Below are 14,571 nucleotides of genomic sequence, written 5' to 3' on the forward strand. Positions count from 1 at the left end.
GCGGCTGCGTGGTGCTTAGTTGCCGACTGAAATTAAACCACGACAGTCAGAAATTATGTACTAGACTTGCTTTTGATGAAGAAAAGAAGCACATCCTAGCCAGAGCACATTCTGAGAAGCAAGTTTCAGATAGACTTAGCTTTGAGGAGGATGGAGCATCATGTACCACAACTGTAATTTCTGTAAGGAATCCCACTGGTATTTCAAAACTAAGACATACTTTTTAACCAATTAAACTGATTTTTAATTCCAAACATCCTCAACAAATGGGGGGTGGGAAAATACTGACATTTTGAAGAAGTAGCAAAAGATTCTGTAGAAGCCAGATATGCTACAGAAAACATGCTGAATTACTTGGGAAAAAATGACTAAAACTGCACTTGGCTTTGCTGGTGGTTTCTGCTTATGACACAAACTTAAATCACAGCACTGAATACCCTGACAAGGAGGCTCACTGGCACGTTAAGCAAATGCGCTAGAACCACTGCGGCTAGAGACTTACATTTCCTTCTCCTCATGTAGTCTTGACGCCTCCTCCTGAAGCACCTGTAACTGTTCTTGAGCCAGACTTAGTTCATGAGATGTTCTCTCCAGGTCTCTCAGCAGCTCCCGGTTAGTCAGCTTCAGCTTGGTGTTCTCTACTTTGGTTTCTTCTTTGCCACTGAGAAGTTCTGTACATTGCTGCTCTAACTGGGATGGAAGAAAAGAGAACAGAAAGTATTATAACTAGCTGAGGCATCTTGGTTTTGAGGCTTTCAATTCAAGTACTAGAGGTTAGTTAATAGGGAAGCTATTTCTATCAAAGCCAACATATGAATAAAACACATATGGTGCTCTTCCACTGCTGTGTACAGACATAATCATGTTACACAAAAACAAAGCCATTCCACTCTATGATTGAATTTCATCCAGTTCAAAAATGCACCAGGACAAACCACAAAAAAGGTGTTTACAGAGGAGATTAGCAGTACTTAGCTGATATTCACAACTGCTATTTTAGACAATTTCCCACAATGGCAAGGCCTACACAAAGTGATTCAGAGTTCTGCCTAAAAACTGTTAGATTTAAATGTGGTAGCTGATAAACCTTCCCATCCCCAGTAATATCAACAAGCATTAACCTTTCTGCCATTTCAGCTAAATCCGCCAAGAAGTGTGAATTTGAGTTTTTTTATTCACTTTTATATTCACTCTCCAAACTATATACAAAGGAAAGAGACACCTTCCCTGTGAAACAGGTAACAGCAGATGAGAGTGGTTTCTGGTAAGTAAAGAAGTTCCACCTGCTTCTCCCTGGCTAACCGAGCAAATTAAGATGACAGAGCAAAAGTTAAGTAGACTAAAATTAGTCCACTTCATATTAGGGAGGGCACTGCTGACCTGAAGATATAAAAGCATATTTATTTATTTATTTTCATCATGCATTTTAAGGGATGTAAAACGTACTAGGAGCATTAAAATGATACCAGTTCAATCCTCCACATCTGAGACACAATGGAGGATTTTGTGAGAACTCTCATTCTGCACATCCCAACAAGCAGAGCTCACACAACCCAAAATTTGTCCTTACTCAGCTCTGCCAGTCTGTTCACGCTCCACAACACTGCTATTGCTCTAGTCTTGGTTTTGAATGCAACCTTAAGGCCCAGGTTCAAAACAAAAGCAGAAAATACTTTCTAGCTGGGATTGTGAAAGGTCAGGAATGAGGATAGAGTGGGAGCACTTATCTCAACAGCAGCACCAGCTTCATGTATTTGCTGAACTGTAGCCTCAGCAGGCTCACAGTTAATATGGAATGCTGACTAGCTGGGCATCAAATTACGGCTGAGCAATGTTGGTTTACATTGCTAGATCACTTCAGTTCCTGAGTATTGCTTCCATTCCTTGACAGAATGAAGTTATCTATTCTAAGTAAAAGACCAGATGCTTCAGGTACTAGAAGACAAGACTTTCTTATCCAGAATAGTGGTTTTGGGAGAAACAAAAAGTGATCACACAAAGATGAACTTTCAAAAAGCTTAAGAGCAACAAATTGCAGGCAGAAATCCTACTTACAGAATACAGGCCATCTGAAAACTTACACAGAGACTGGCCTGGAAATCTAACTGCAGTGGTAGCCATCATCAGCTCCCAGAATCATAGGTACTGATGTTAGAAATAATTGCTATAAATCCTGGTGCTTACTCTTGTGAGAAAAACAATTCGTTTTTCTATGTTGAAACTATGCTCGATAGCAGATGCTCATAATATTTAAACCCCAGGACACAAGAGGAGAAAGGGTTATTTCACAGCCCTACAGAGCTCACTGTATCTATACAATCCTTTAAGTGATGCCAAACACTACTTTTAAAGCATTCATTTAAACAACTCCCAATACAGTGGAATAGTTCATTAGGTGGATGTTCAGCTGGTATAGAATGGCATAGACCCTATAGGCTCTAGCTACTTATTGGAGCTGCAGATTGTCTCCCATGGTCATTAAGTCGATGAAAATTGATTGGGAAAGACTCATGGCTCACAGTCATGTTTAAGAAAATCCAGGAAGCTGAGAGAATTAGCCAATTACCACAGGTCAAGCAGAGACACAGTAGCGGATGGTGTATATTCTCTTTTTTTTTTTTGACAAAAACAGGGGGAAAAACTCACAAGTTTAAAGTCGAGTAAAGAACTGGGAGTGTACAATACAAATAAACTACTGCTGAGGACAGCTATTGCTGTCCCTCAAAGACACATACATTAAGCACTTTCCATGCATTCCCTTGTTCTTAGCTCAGCATCCTTTGTGTATTTTTTCTCTTTTTTTTCTCCTATTTATTTCGGGTGTGCGTGAAAGATGAAACATTTATACAGTGTTATAAGGCTGGGGATTATTTTGTTCTTTATGCTTTTCTTAGCAATCCTATCACTTGATTTGCACTTTTGAGTGCTACTGATCCATGTTCTCATGGATCTCTCACTCACAATCCCAAGATCATGCTCTCCAGTGGCTGTCATCAGCACAGAACCCATCATGTTATGTGAGAAGCCCAGTAACTCTCCTGCATTTCACCTGGTCCACACCTACTTTCTTCCCCTAATACAAGATTCTGTGCCCTAGATGTTATGCTGGACATCCTCTGTCCCTAGTGCCTCCTTCTGAGACATGCCATCACACATCCCTTGAGGAACAGTATTGAGAATACCGTGTGCTTTATCTAAGCCATGTAGAACAAGCTGACAATTCAAGATCATGGTAGCCAGCAAAAAGGCCTAGCCAAAGGAATCTTGGCCTACAGGAGGCCAGTCAACATGGAATCAGATCAGTATTTCAGTCACACCAGGCAGAAGACCCTCATAAGGGAGACTCGCTCTGGCCAAATCAGCAGAAACAACACTAAACTCACCTTGTCTGGAAGTTCCCTTTCACATTTTTGATAATAATTTCCAATACAGGAATAATTACATTGTGTTAAAAAAAAAAAAAAGAAAAAAAAAAGAGAAGAAAAAGACTTATTAATGAAGTTTGGAAAAAAACATTTGTATTACTCCCAAGAGGTTCTTTCATATAATCAAGCATGGAAGTTGTAATTAAACCAAGCTACCATTACCATCTGCAAGAATAGATTTAATTATTGAAGTATATTTCCATGCAAGAGGAGGAGGCGAAAGTGACAGAGCGCTCTGGAGAAGGCAAACCTTAGGCAGGTGGAAGCTAACCTAGCACACATTGGTATCTAGGTGAATGAAGAGTAATACCAGAAAATGAGTGGGGTTATACTAGTATAAAAACAGATGTGAGGAAAGATGAGAGTCACTCTCAGAGATGATCATTAGGAATTAGAAAAATATATGTACAAAACACTGCCTCTAACTACACTGAGTTAAGCCTTCAAATAAACAGGCTAGGCTGCTATACCAGAAAAAAAAAAAATCAAATACTGCATATAAGATTGACAATGGGTACCAATCAGCCAGTTGAATGATGAAAGTTTCAAGTGCCGTCAATCATTTGAATAAAATTATCTCACTTATCACATCATTAGAAGTAGTGAATTCCATTTGTCCAACACAGCTTCCTTTCCATAAAAATAAAATGGGATAGTTTAATTTTTATGGTACTATGAAGATCCTGTCCTTCAAAAGCACCCTTGTTGAGACTCGTGCAATTCATAAGGGAGAGGGGAAATGATAAATAATAAAAATTACAAATAAAATAGAAAACACAGTAATATATTAATAATAAACAATGCAATGAATAGAAAAGGAAAACATAAAATTAGATAAAAAATAATGCTCATAAAAATAACACAGACATTGTTTTATGTTCTCCAAGATAGGCAATAGTCGACAATAGGCAATGTAGACAATAATCATAAGATAAAACTTCCTGATACTGCTGCCTGTATTACTTGATTAGACCAGGATTAAAATTGACTGTAAGCCTTTGAATAGCTTCTGTGTTTTTTATATCAAATTTAGAACACAGCTTCTGTGGTTTTTATATCAAATTTAGAACACATATATTTTAGAGAACCACAAGAAAAGGGTTTTACAGAACTACTGGTTGATAACTAGGTTTTAAACATAGCTTTAAAGCAAAAAAAAAACCCAACCCAACCAAAAAAGGAGAATATTAAAATATAATCATTACAATATTATGATAAAAAATTTCTTATATTTTTGCAGTTAGCTTCAGACTAGAAATGCCTGATTTGTGTGCCCCCACATATATCTTCAAAGTATAGATTATTTCACTATAGTGCTGCAATGTGGTAAACAGCCTGCATAAAACCACATCTATTCTGATTCGCAGTGGTACTGAAGGAAGTTAATTAACATAAGGTAGTTGATTTCAATTACGTAATGGCCTTTTAATTCAGTCCTATATCCTCATCAGCTAAACTTGCATAATTATAGTAAGCTAGAGGTTTGTCTCCCCTCTTACTCAAGTACAATCTTACAATTCCCATCAGCTTCAGCAGCACCTTGATTCATTCCTCAGAAGAGGATCTAAAAACTACACACAGCTAGGAAACTGCCCTCAAACTTCTTTTTCCTCTTCCTTCCTTTCTCCTCTTACTTCTCTCCTACTTCCCACGACTGGCACTCCCAAGCACTGCTGCCAGGAAAAGAAATTTTACATGTATTTTATATTCATATTCTACAGAGGGAATTGGTTTCACAGCATTCCATTTCAGCCCTTTAAATTCCAGTGCTACCCCCTTTCCCTATCGCTAGTCTTCCATGCACTTACCTTGGAGACACTTTACAGCAAGTTCACACATGCAGAAATACTTTGCTTCCTCAAGCAGGCCATGCATTTTAAGAAGTAAAACACATCAGGCTTTAATATGGGAACTTGACAAGCTGTTACCATGCAAGAGAACCATGCACCACTATAAAACTGTTATCACAGAGAGAGGTACCAGGAGCGGGTTGTTCAGGAGGGAGCATTTCAAGTTCATAGTGCTGAATCCAAAACAAGTAAATGAGTAGTTGGTACAAGCTTTGAGCAAAGGTGTACACTGTAAGACCCAGATCATTGTTCTCTGCTCTTGCGCTGTCTGGGTATTAAGCCAGTTCCTAGCACATTGAAGGCAGCAGAATCCTGCTACATTTTCATAAAATTAACCTAGTACCTGGGGAGAATACATGGAGCATTTTTTTTCATTTTATCATATAAAAGGAAAACTGCTTTAGAAATAGAGGGTAACATTTTTCCAAAGCACATGTGTAGAACTCTAGCAGTCATAAATATACTTTTAAATGCATTCAGGTATCTACACTCATGACACAAAAGCAACAGAGGGTCACAGTTTGGCAGAACCACATCACTCCAACGTGCATTTTTGGGACCTAAAATAGTACCTAAAGAAAATCATATGAACAAATAAAAATTATGTATTTTTTAACTCTGAAGGATATCGGTTAATACCCTTTTCTGTTTTTGAACCAATTGTTCCAGTTCTTGTTCTTTTGACAGGAGCTTGCACTCCAGCTCTTGACTGTAGGACTGAAACCTCTCTGTGTCCTGCAAAATTCAAAGAGGAAATGTATTAACAGAACAGCACAATTTTGTCAGCAGGAGGAATCATAAGGAATCAGGCATGAAAATAACAGGCAAGCTTTTCACAGTGAACATAAGCCACTGATAGAACTCAATTTAGGGATGGTATCACTCATGAATCTAGACTCTGAGCTTCTGTAAATTGGTGTAGTCCAGCAACTTCAATGACTGCAGTTGCTACAGGATGTGCTGGTTGCACATGAGTAGGCATCAAGTCTACAAAGTGGAGGCAGAAGTCTTCCATCTTAGGCACGAGCCTTAGGAGCTTAGCCAACCTAAATCAATGAAGCTAGAATGCATCCTCCCATTTCCAGCTACACATACCCTCATCCTCTTATACACTAGCATTCATGCTCACCTGTTGCAGCAGTGAGCTGTTTCAGAGAGCTAAACAAGCAGAAAAAAACTAGTAAAAAAGTGAATAGCTTTCTGCAGATTTGGCTTCCTGAACCATACAACTGCTGACACAGAGAAGTGATGAGAATGCACTGATGGAAACAATCTGGACAAATTTAAATTATTATGGAGTCATACTGTAACTCACATACAAGATATCGGGATTGACACAGGAGATACAGGCTATTGACACACAGCACAGCAACTCAGGTTGAAGTAAAAGAAACAATACATGCTACCTTTAAAATCCGTCACTAACAACAATTTGTCACAGATGTTCCACTGGTATAAGCAAGTGATCTGGGCTTCAGGCTCTGCCATTCACTTATCAATCTGTCCACTATCTGAGTATTTTGCAATCACTGGGAACTCCCAGTCCTATTTGGGATTACTCCTTCAGACACTCCTCAGCTGAGACAAATTGTCAGGCCTCCCCTGAGTAAAACTGGGTTCCAGCAGTTCATATCAGCTGAGAATCTGTCCTCTTCCTCCACAACAGGCTTCTACTCTCTAAGGTTCCCAGGAGAATGCCTCTAAACAAAAATAAAAATTCCCTCAAGACAGCAGTAGTTCCTACATGCTTTTCCCCTTCAGCAGTACACTGATTACATTTGATTACATGGGGTAATCAAATGCATGTTAACTGGCTTCTTATGTGGAAGAATATATATCCAAGTGAAAAAGACAGACTAACTGCCCTTTTTGTACAACCTTCAGTCAGCAGGGTATTAAGTATTGTAAATAGCTACAATTTGTATTTATTTGCATCTTACCAATTTCTTTAAATGCATTCTTCAAGAGCTGCTCTTCATTCAAGCCATAATAATTCCCCTTTTATATGGCATCAATGCATCTCTCCAGGCTGTAAAGTCTTTGTGAGACTTTGCATTAGAGAAAGAATTTAACAGTCGGATCTCCCCAAATCCCAAATTAGTCATGCCAAGAAACAATACTTCTTGAGTGTCTGACAACCGTTAGTGTAAATCTGACTAAACTGTAAATAGCTTCAGTGGGAAGCTTTAATGAAAAAGCTTGAAAGAAATGGCTTTACCTCAAATATACAACTAATTAGGAGATCCAACAATCATTGCTTATGGAAAAGTCTTTGTTGTTTTAGGATTTTCAATACAACTTCAGTTGTGGGCTATTAAGAGCATATAAACCATTTCTTCCACAACAACTGCTGTCAGGCAAAGTTGCAAATACTTTTTATCCTTCGGCTGATATACAAACTTTATATAAAGGGTTCATCTCATCCACCGCTAAAAACTGCTCTCAGCTTGGAATAGAAAAATCTTGAAATTTACGAGACAGGTTTACTATCCTGTGAAGCAAGTGAAAAGACTGATTCCTTAGACAGCTGATTAAGGCTCATTTTGCTCTTTTTCCTGCACTTTATGTCAGGAAACAAAAAATACTTTACATATTTGGATCACAAAAAGATTTTTTAGATATCATATTTGATTGAGAATGGAGGCAATAATTGATTGATATCCACTAGTTTTGGCAACATTTTGTGTACCGTGTGTTGTTTGAAACCATATATTGGTTTCATTTATATGACTGCTTTCAAGACAACAAAAAGGCACGAGCCAGTAGCTCATGATTGGTTGTCCCAGGCCACCCAGAGAAGCTGTGGAATCTCCATCATTTGCATACTCAAAACTCAATTGGACAAGTCCCTGAGCAACCTGATCTAGTTTGAAAGTTAGGAGCAGCATAGGCACCTTCCCACCTAAATGATTCTAAGATGACTCTTTCCTGGAGCATACTGGGAGTTCTTGTTAGTTTCCTTGTTTTAGGAGAAAAAACAGGACAGAAAAATCCAAAGAACAGACTATAAAAGCAGTAGAGGAGATTTAAAGGAGACTTCGTAAGAAAAGGGAATTCATTGTCAAGTGTTCTGGCACCATGACAGTGACAAAAGAATCTGACCTATCTTTATTTTGCAGATAGCTGTGGTGGTTTCAGAAATCACCATCACTTGATTTATCTGTTGTTTCTCTTCAGTGAGAATTTATCCCCTCCTCAAAAGCACAGACTGCAGAACTCAACAGGATTAGTGCTGCTCTGAACAAACTCAAAGAGCATTTTTCCTAACTGTGACCAGAAGTTGGACCTATAGCAGCATTGATAATACAATGAGGCTGTAGTTCAGTTGACTTTCAAAAGAATGCCAGCTGCTACTTTATGCCAACCACTGAGCACGGGACATCGATGCTCCTCATCCAACAAGTCACTTAGTTTGAAGCTGCAGAGCCTGGATCAGTACAAAAGTAGCAGTGAGGCAAATGATGTTTTTTTCTTACTCAGTTGTGAAACACATTCTGTGGGCTTTTGTTTCACACCCAGAATGAGCATAAAATGCGTGGAAGAGGGAGCAGCATCCATGCCCACAATAACAAAGAGACACTCACTTTCAAGAGAAACTGCTCTTTCTCCTTTTTGATTTGCTGTTCCATTTCCTCATAGAGATGTTGAATTTCTTCATCATAAGCAGCAATTTTCCTAATAAGAGATAAAAGTATACTGAGTGGGTCTTTGTAGCATTACTTCAAGTCATGGCTCACATAACGAGCTAAGCCCCACATTTCTGCTTTAACACAAGACTCTAGAGAATGTTCTAAGGTGAAGAAAATAGGATTTTTTGTGCAGGAAAGGTCACAGATTAAATTTTTATTTTTTTCTCACGGAAGGAAAGCTTCAACAGCTCAAAGGCTAATAAAGCTACACATCTGATGTTTTCATATAAAGCAGCTGTTCATTATGCAGTTTTAATGACTACTAAATCTTAGGTTTAAGGAACAGAGCTTCCTAGTGACAACACTAAGAATACCAGAGCCTAAGTTTGCCAGTTAAAAGTATTTTCACTGCAACTTCATTTTTTTACTCTGGAACTGCATTGTTCACCATTCAAGAGCACTGAATGAGGTACTTCTATCATGTCTAAGACATTTTAGCTAGAACAGACTTCTTGAAAGTCCTCTCTAACAGCTTTGCTGAAAGGAATTTGAAAAGCCCAGCTGAGGAACAGAAATACATATGCTGTGCACAAGTGTATCTGACTGTAGGAAAAAAGAAGGACTTACAAAGCTCACTTTTTCCAATAGAATATTGCAATTAATATCACTACAGTTTGATACATGAAGGATTACATTGAGCAGATGCTTTAGTTTGGGCAGAAAAAATTTAACTGTTGAAAGGGAACAAGACAGTTGTTTTGTTCTGCTTCTATTCTGTTCTGTTCTGTTCTATTCTATTCTATTCTCATTAATCCAGAAACTGAAAAGCAAGAATCACTTTGCATCAAACTCAGGGGACATCCTAGAAAGATTTTTAATAAAGATTAATAGGGCCTTTATATGACACTACTGTATATTCCCCCACATTCCTCTAGCTAGAGCTGTTCCTTGAGTGATCTGCAGAATGCATCTGTTACAAATAAAGTACATAATCTCCTAGGGCATTCACATCAATAAGAGCAAGACAAGGAATATACAGTAGGAAAAAAAGCCGTTAATTTTGTAATCTGGGTATCTACTGTTTTTTTGTACCTAATGCTCTACATATTCTATGTTTTCACTTATTAAAGGCCTGATTTTCTTCTCAGTTAAAGCCAAGCAAATCAGAAAGAAACTTCAAAAAATTTACCTAAGCTAAGAGGATTGAGAAACACCAGAAACAAGTCTTTCTTTCCCCCTTTCAAACATCAGAACACTTGACATTGCCAGCTTGCATTTTCAGTCACAGGTAAAAAATGAGTGGAGGAAGGCATTTTCTCAGGATTCACAGCAGCACTAAACAAATATCAAGCGTTTGAGGAAAACGACTGCTGTCATGAAGATTTTTGTAAACTCTAATTAGGTGAGAAAAGCAGCCCAGACAAGGGCTTCTTCATGTGACTGCAATGCTTCCAATAGAGAGTGCCAGAAAATCCAGAAGCCCTTTTTGTTGCCTTACTCCCCTTATAGTGTAAAGTCAGGTCATGTTCTGATCTCAAATTTTATTTTCTTAAAACTAATAAAATACTTCATAAGAAATTAGCACTTGTCAATGGAATAAAATTACACAAATTCATAAAGAATTAACAATTATTTAGAAAGGTATGGCAGAGATGCTAAGATCATATTTAAAAATACTGTATTCATGCAGTATAATGTCACTTTGATCAGGGCTAAGATTGACTATGTACTGAAAAACCCTGTAACTTTGCACAGGCAGAACTCATTGCACAGCAGTCAGTGTTTCCATGGGAATCATAAAGATTTTCTTTACTTCTGTGTGATAGGGAGAATAACTTTAGTCCCATATTATTAAGCTGCTGATTTAGATATTTCTTTCCTCTTATGTGTTTGGAAGCAAAGGATATGGCAGCACCATCAAGACTACATCCAGGAGGTACCTCTGGATGTAGGAATCTTTTTAGTTGGTCTGGCACATAAGCACATGCCATTTCTGCAGGCTGAATACTCCCCAAGCATTTCATTCATGGCTTACCATTCTTAACTCTGATCAAATTAAACAGAAAGATAAAATATGCCCATAAGGGCATATCATTGTTATGTGAAAAATGCAAAATGTTTTGATTAAAATCTCTGTTCCCTGGGATCATACCATCCAGTTTTACTCAATGCATAATTGTATAATTTCAGCAGTATTTGATAAAATGATCTTTCTCTTTCCGGTAATGCTGTGGAATAAACAGAGATGGAGACGAAAGGGAGATGGTGCTGTTGTTGAGCACATTAAGCAAAATGGAATGTAACGTGAGTTCACTAAGTTCAGATGATGAGTTCAGGATCAACACACTCACAAGGGTTTAATTTCTGCTTGTTCATGTAGCTGCAATGTGAATTGTTTGGGTTTCACAATTGCTGTTCATGCAGTTTGTTGTAATGGTTCTTCTTTCCCCTTAAAAAAATACAGTGATTTGCGCACTTTGTGCACTAATCTTCTGAGATGCTGATTCTCCTCTTCTTCCACCAAAGGTGGACTCTGACACTGTCCCATGCTAAACCCAATGAAAAGTCAGTTCATCCTTCTCTTCCCTTTTACTCTTATGTTTATCTTCTCTGTTTAGAACTCTGTTGTTTGAAACACAGTCCACCTTTTTACTGTTTGTCTTTCAAACGCAAAGCACAGCAGCAGACAGAGCTAATGGCAGTTGAAGATTTTATCTGCTATTAGAAGAAAAAGGTCTCTTTCTCATCTGTTTTAAGCTTACTTCCTATTAGTCTTATTAAATGCCCTTTGGTTCTACTGCTAGGGGTTTGAAGAATAACCGTTCCTCCTTCAGCCTAGTCAGTGGTCTCATCGTTTTGTAAAGGTCTATCATATCCCACTCCAGCCTTTACCTCCTCACTCAAGAGACCCTACCTTTTAAAAATAGCTCTTTCAGAATAGCTGTTCCATTCCTTTAACCACTGAGCTGCCACTCTCTGTACCTTTCTTCATTCCACTACATTATTCTTGTGTTGCAGAGACCAGAACTTCACCCAGTACTCAAGACGTGGGTGTACCAAGATTCTATGCAGTGGCAAAAACTTGCTTTGTCATGTTCTCAGTACCCTTCCTGATCATGCATAGCATTTTACTGGGTTTTTTTGGCTGCCACTGAACTCTTATTTCAGGAAGCTCTCTGCAATGACCCCAAGGACTTTCTCTGGAGTTGTAACTGCCCATTCCAAGCTCAGCATCACGTAAGCATGACTTAAATTATTTTATCTTCCTTACATTTCTCTACAATGAAGTTCATCTACCGCTTTTTTGCCTACTCAATACATCACCCTATTATTTAAAAAACACCACTGCTAAATTTAAGAAGCCATCTAATTTTAAATTTGCACTTAAAATTAAATACACATATCAGAAAATGAAGGAGAACTAACTTACCCTGGCAAACAAAAGTTGTATCCACTGTGTAGATGCCAAAAGCAAAATAGATGAATGTATGGAGCTACTAGTCCACACTTTCAGTGCACAGCTTAGCTATTGCTGATTCCAGCACCAGACCAGATATATGTACAGTATTTGGTTTAATACATTACTGTAGTAAAAGTCTCTCACTTTTGTTTAAATGAAAAGAAATAAAGAAGCAAATGAGTATTTTTAAAAGGAGAGGGTTTAAACCTTATATTTTCATTTTGCCTTAAAATCTACAAATATAGGCAACAGCTCATCAATAATTCCTTTATGATGATAAACACCAGTGAGGAGAAGAACACCAGTTCTGGGATAAAAATGTGGACGTTTGCTTTGTTTTCCTTAAAGTGTATTCAGTTCTATGTAAAAACTCATCAGCAGTATTTTGGCTGTTGTTCTACTGAACCAGAATTACAGATCACTTAAAAGGAGAAACATGCCCATGGTTATATTGGCACAGAGTATGTCTGATGCACTGATAGACCTCTTCTGTGAGTGTATCAGGAATCTATTTTATAGCTTGCTAGGAATCTTTGTTGAAACTCTTCAACTAAGAGATCACAGTGGTAGGTTTTAAGTTTCTTCTCCAACAATCATCTTAACTGCTTAAAATAAAAGATAAAACTGAGGTGAGGTTAATATCTGACAAAATCGGAGTGGGTCAGTTTACCCGAAATACTAGACCTTTAATACTAGAAAAAATTACGGCCTGTTACTAAGTAATAAAAATAGTCACACACTAAGTGTGCACAGTGCCATAATTTACATGTTCAGAGGACAAAAATACTAGTATCTGTAAAAGGGTCAGCAGTAGACAGTACAATATGCAAATCTCTTCTTCAAGACTATTTAAAAGTTACGAACATGTTTTCCTAGGAAAAAACTTACTTGACATATAGAAGGTTTCTTTAAATATATGCACTTATATATATACACACATATATAAAAAAATATATATATAAATAAAAATTCACAAGGAGATTAACTCTATGCCTTTGAGTAACACCCAACAAAGTACCACAAATTTCCTCTATGCAGGATCATGCTGCATGTTATACATATGTATTACAAAATTATTTACAAGTTTACTGAGCTCTATGAGAACAGGTTTGTAAGAGTCATGTTAACACTGTTACAGATTAAGTGTTAAAGTGTTGAGATGACTAGGCCTTAGCCTGAGGATTAACTAACTGAACAGAGCGTGAGAAACTACTGGACATTATATGAGAAATTGCTGGACATAACAGTGAGAAACTGACGACAGTTACAGATAGCACCCTGATGGATGGCTTTCACAGGGGTTCTAGGAGGAGTTACGCAGTAAACAGCCAACCTCATAGCTATCTGAAGAAAAGTATTTGGCACCTTTTGGGGAGAAGAATCTTGCCAAGGAAAACAGCATCTAGATAACCACATCAGTAACACCATACAAGGGCAACATTACTTAGGTACCAATATCAGAAATATGAAATTTGCATACAGATGTAGAAAAACTGGGTCCAATGTAAAAAAAAGTATTTAGGGACAAGTTTTTTATTTATGAGGAGACAAGGATAGGGAAAGGGACCAAGGTGGATGTGAAGGGCGGATCAGTGGCTTAGTCAAGCGTAAGCAATCTGATGGTTAGTATATCTGTCTGGTCAAGTCCTGTGTCTGATTATTGCAGACTATGCTGTCTTATTACATTCTATTTCTAACTGTGTGAACTCAATGTCTGTTCTGTGTAGGTGTTATTCATTAGCATACTTCAAGCTGAACTAGCCAGCAAGGAGGAGGAGATCTCCATCTGGAAAAACTCAAGGTCTGAGATGATGACTGGAGGTAAAGGGACTAGGGTCTTGGCATGGGCATTAGATGGACTTAAAAAGCCTTATGCTAAGATCTGAAGGATCTGTGATTGTTAATGAGTGAGCAAATGAACACATTCTGGTAGCAAACTTCAACCCAGCTGAACCAGCCAGCAAGTAGAAGGAGATGCACATCTGGAAAGACCCAAGGTCTGAGTCAAAGAATGGGTAAGGGTCCAGGGTGCAGGCAGGGACATTAGGTAGACTAAAGTCCATGCTAATATTCAAAGGACCTGTGAATGCATGTTTGTTTCTGAAAAAAGTAAGAGGGGGGGGGGGGGGGGAGGGAAGGAAGCTCCCGGGGGGGGGGGGGGGGGGGGGGGGGGGGGGGGGGGGGGGGGGGGGGGGGGGGGGGGGGGG

The 14,571-nt window shown here is 38.3% G+C and overlaps 1 protein-coding gene across 1 annotated transcript in view; it reads right to left on the minus strand.

The window, feature by feature from the left end:
• CRACR2A (calcium release activated channel regulator 2A) overlaps nucleotides 1-14,571 on the minus strand; it is a 79,014-nt gene that overhangs the window by 31,467 nt on the left and 32,976 nt on the right. Inside the window, exons 7-9 of the mRNA XM_019475025.1 lie at nucleotides 8,860-8,950; nucleotides 5,915-6,010; nucleotides 503-690 (exon numbers count right to left, since the gene is read on the minus strand). Coding sequence (XP_019330570.1) covers nucleotides 503-690; nucleotides 5,915-6,010; nucleotides 8,860-8,950 — 375 coding nt within the window. The remainder of the gene's footprint in view (nucleotides 1-502; nucleotides 691-5,914; nucleotides 6,011-8,859; nucleotides 8,951-14,571) is intronic.

Source organism: Aptenodytes forsteri, unplaced genomic scaffold (assembly GCF_000699145.1).
Source record: "Aptenodytes forsteri isolate BGI_AS27 unplaced genomic scaffold, ASM69914v1 Scaffold286, whole genome shotgun sequence".
Lineage (NCBI taxonomy): Eukaryota > Metazoa > Chordata > Aves > Sphenisciformes > Spheniscidae > Aptenodytes > Aptenodytes forsteri.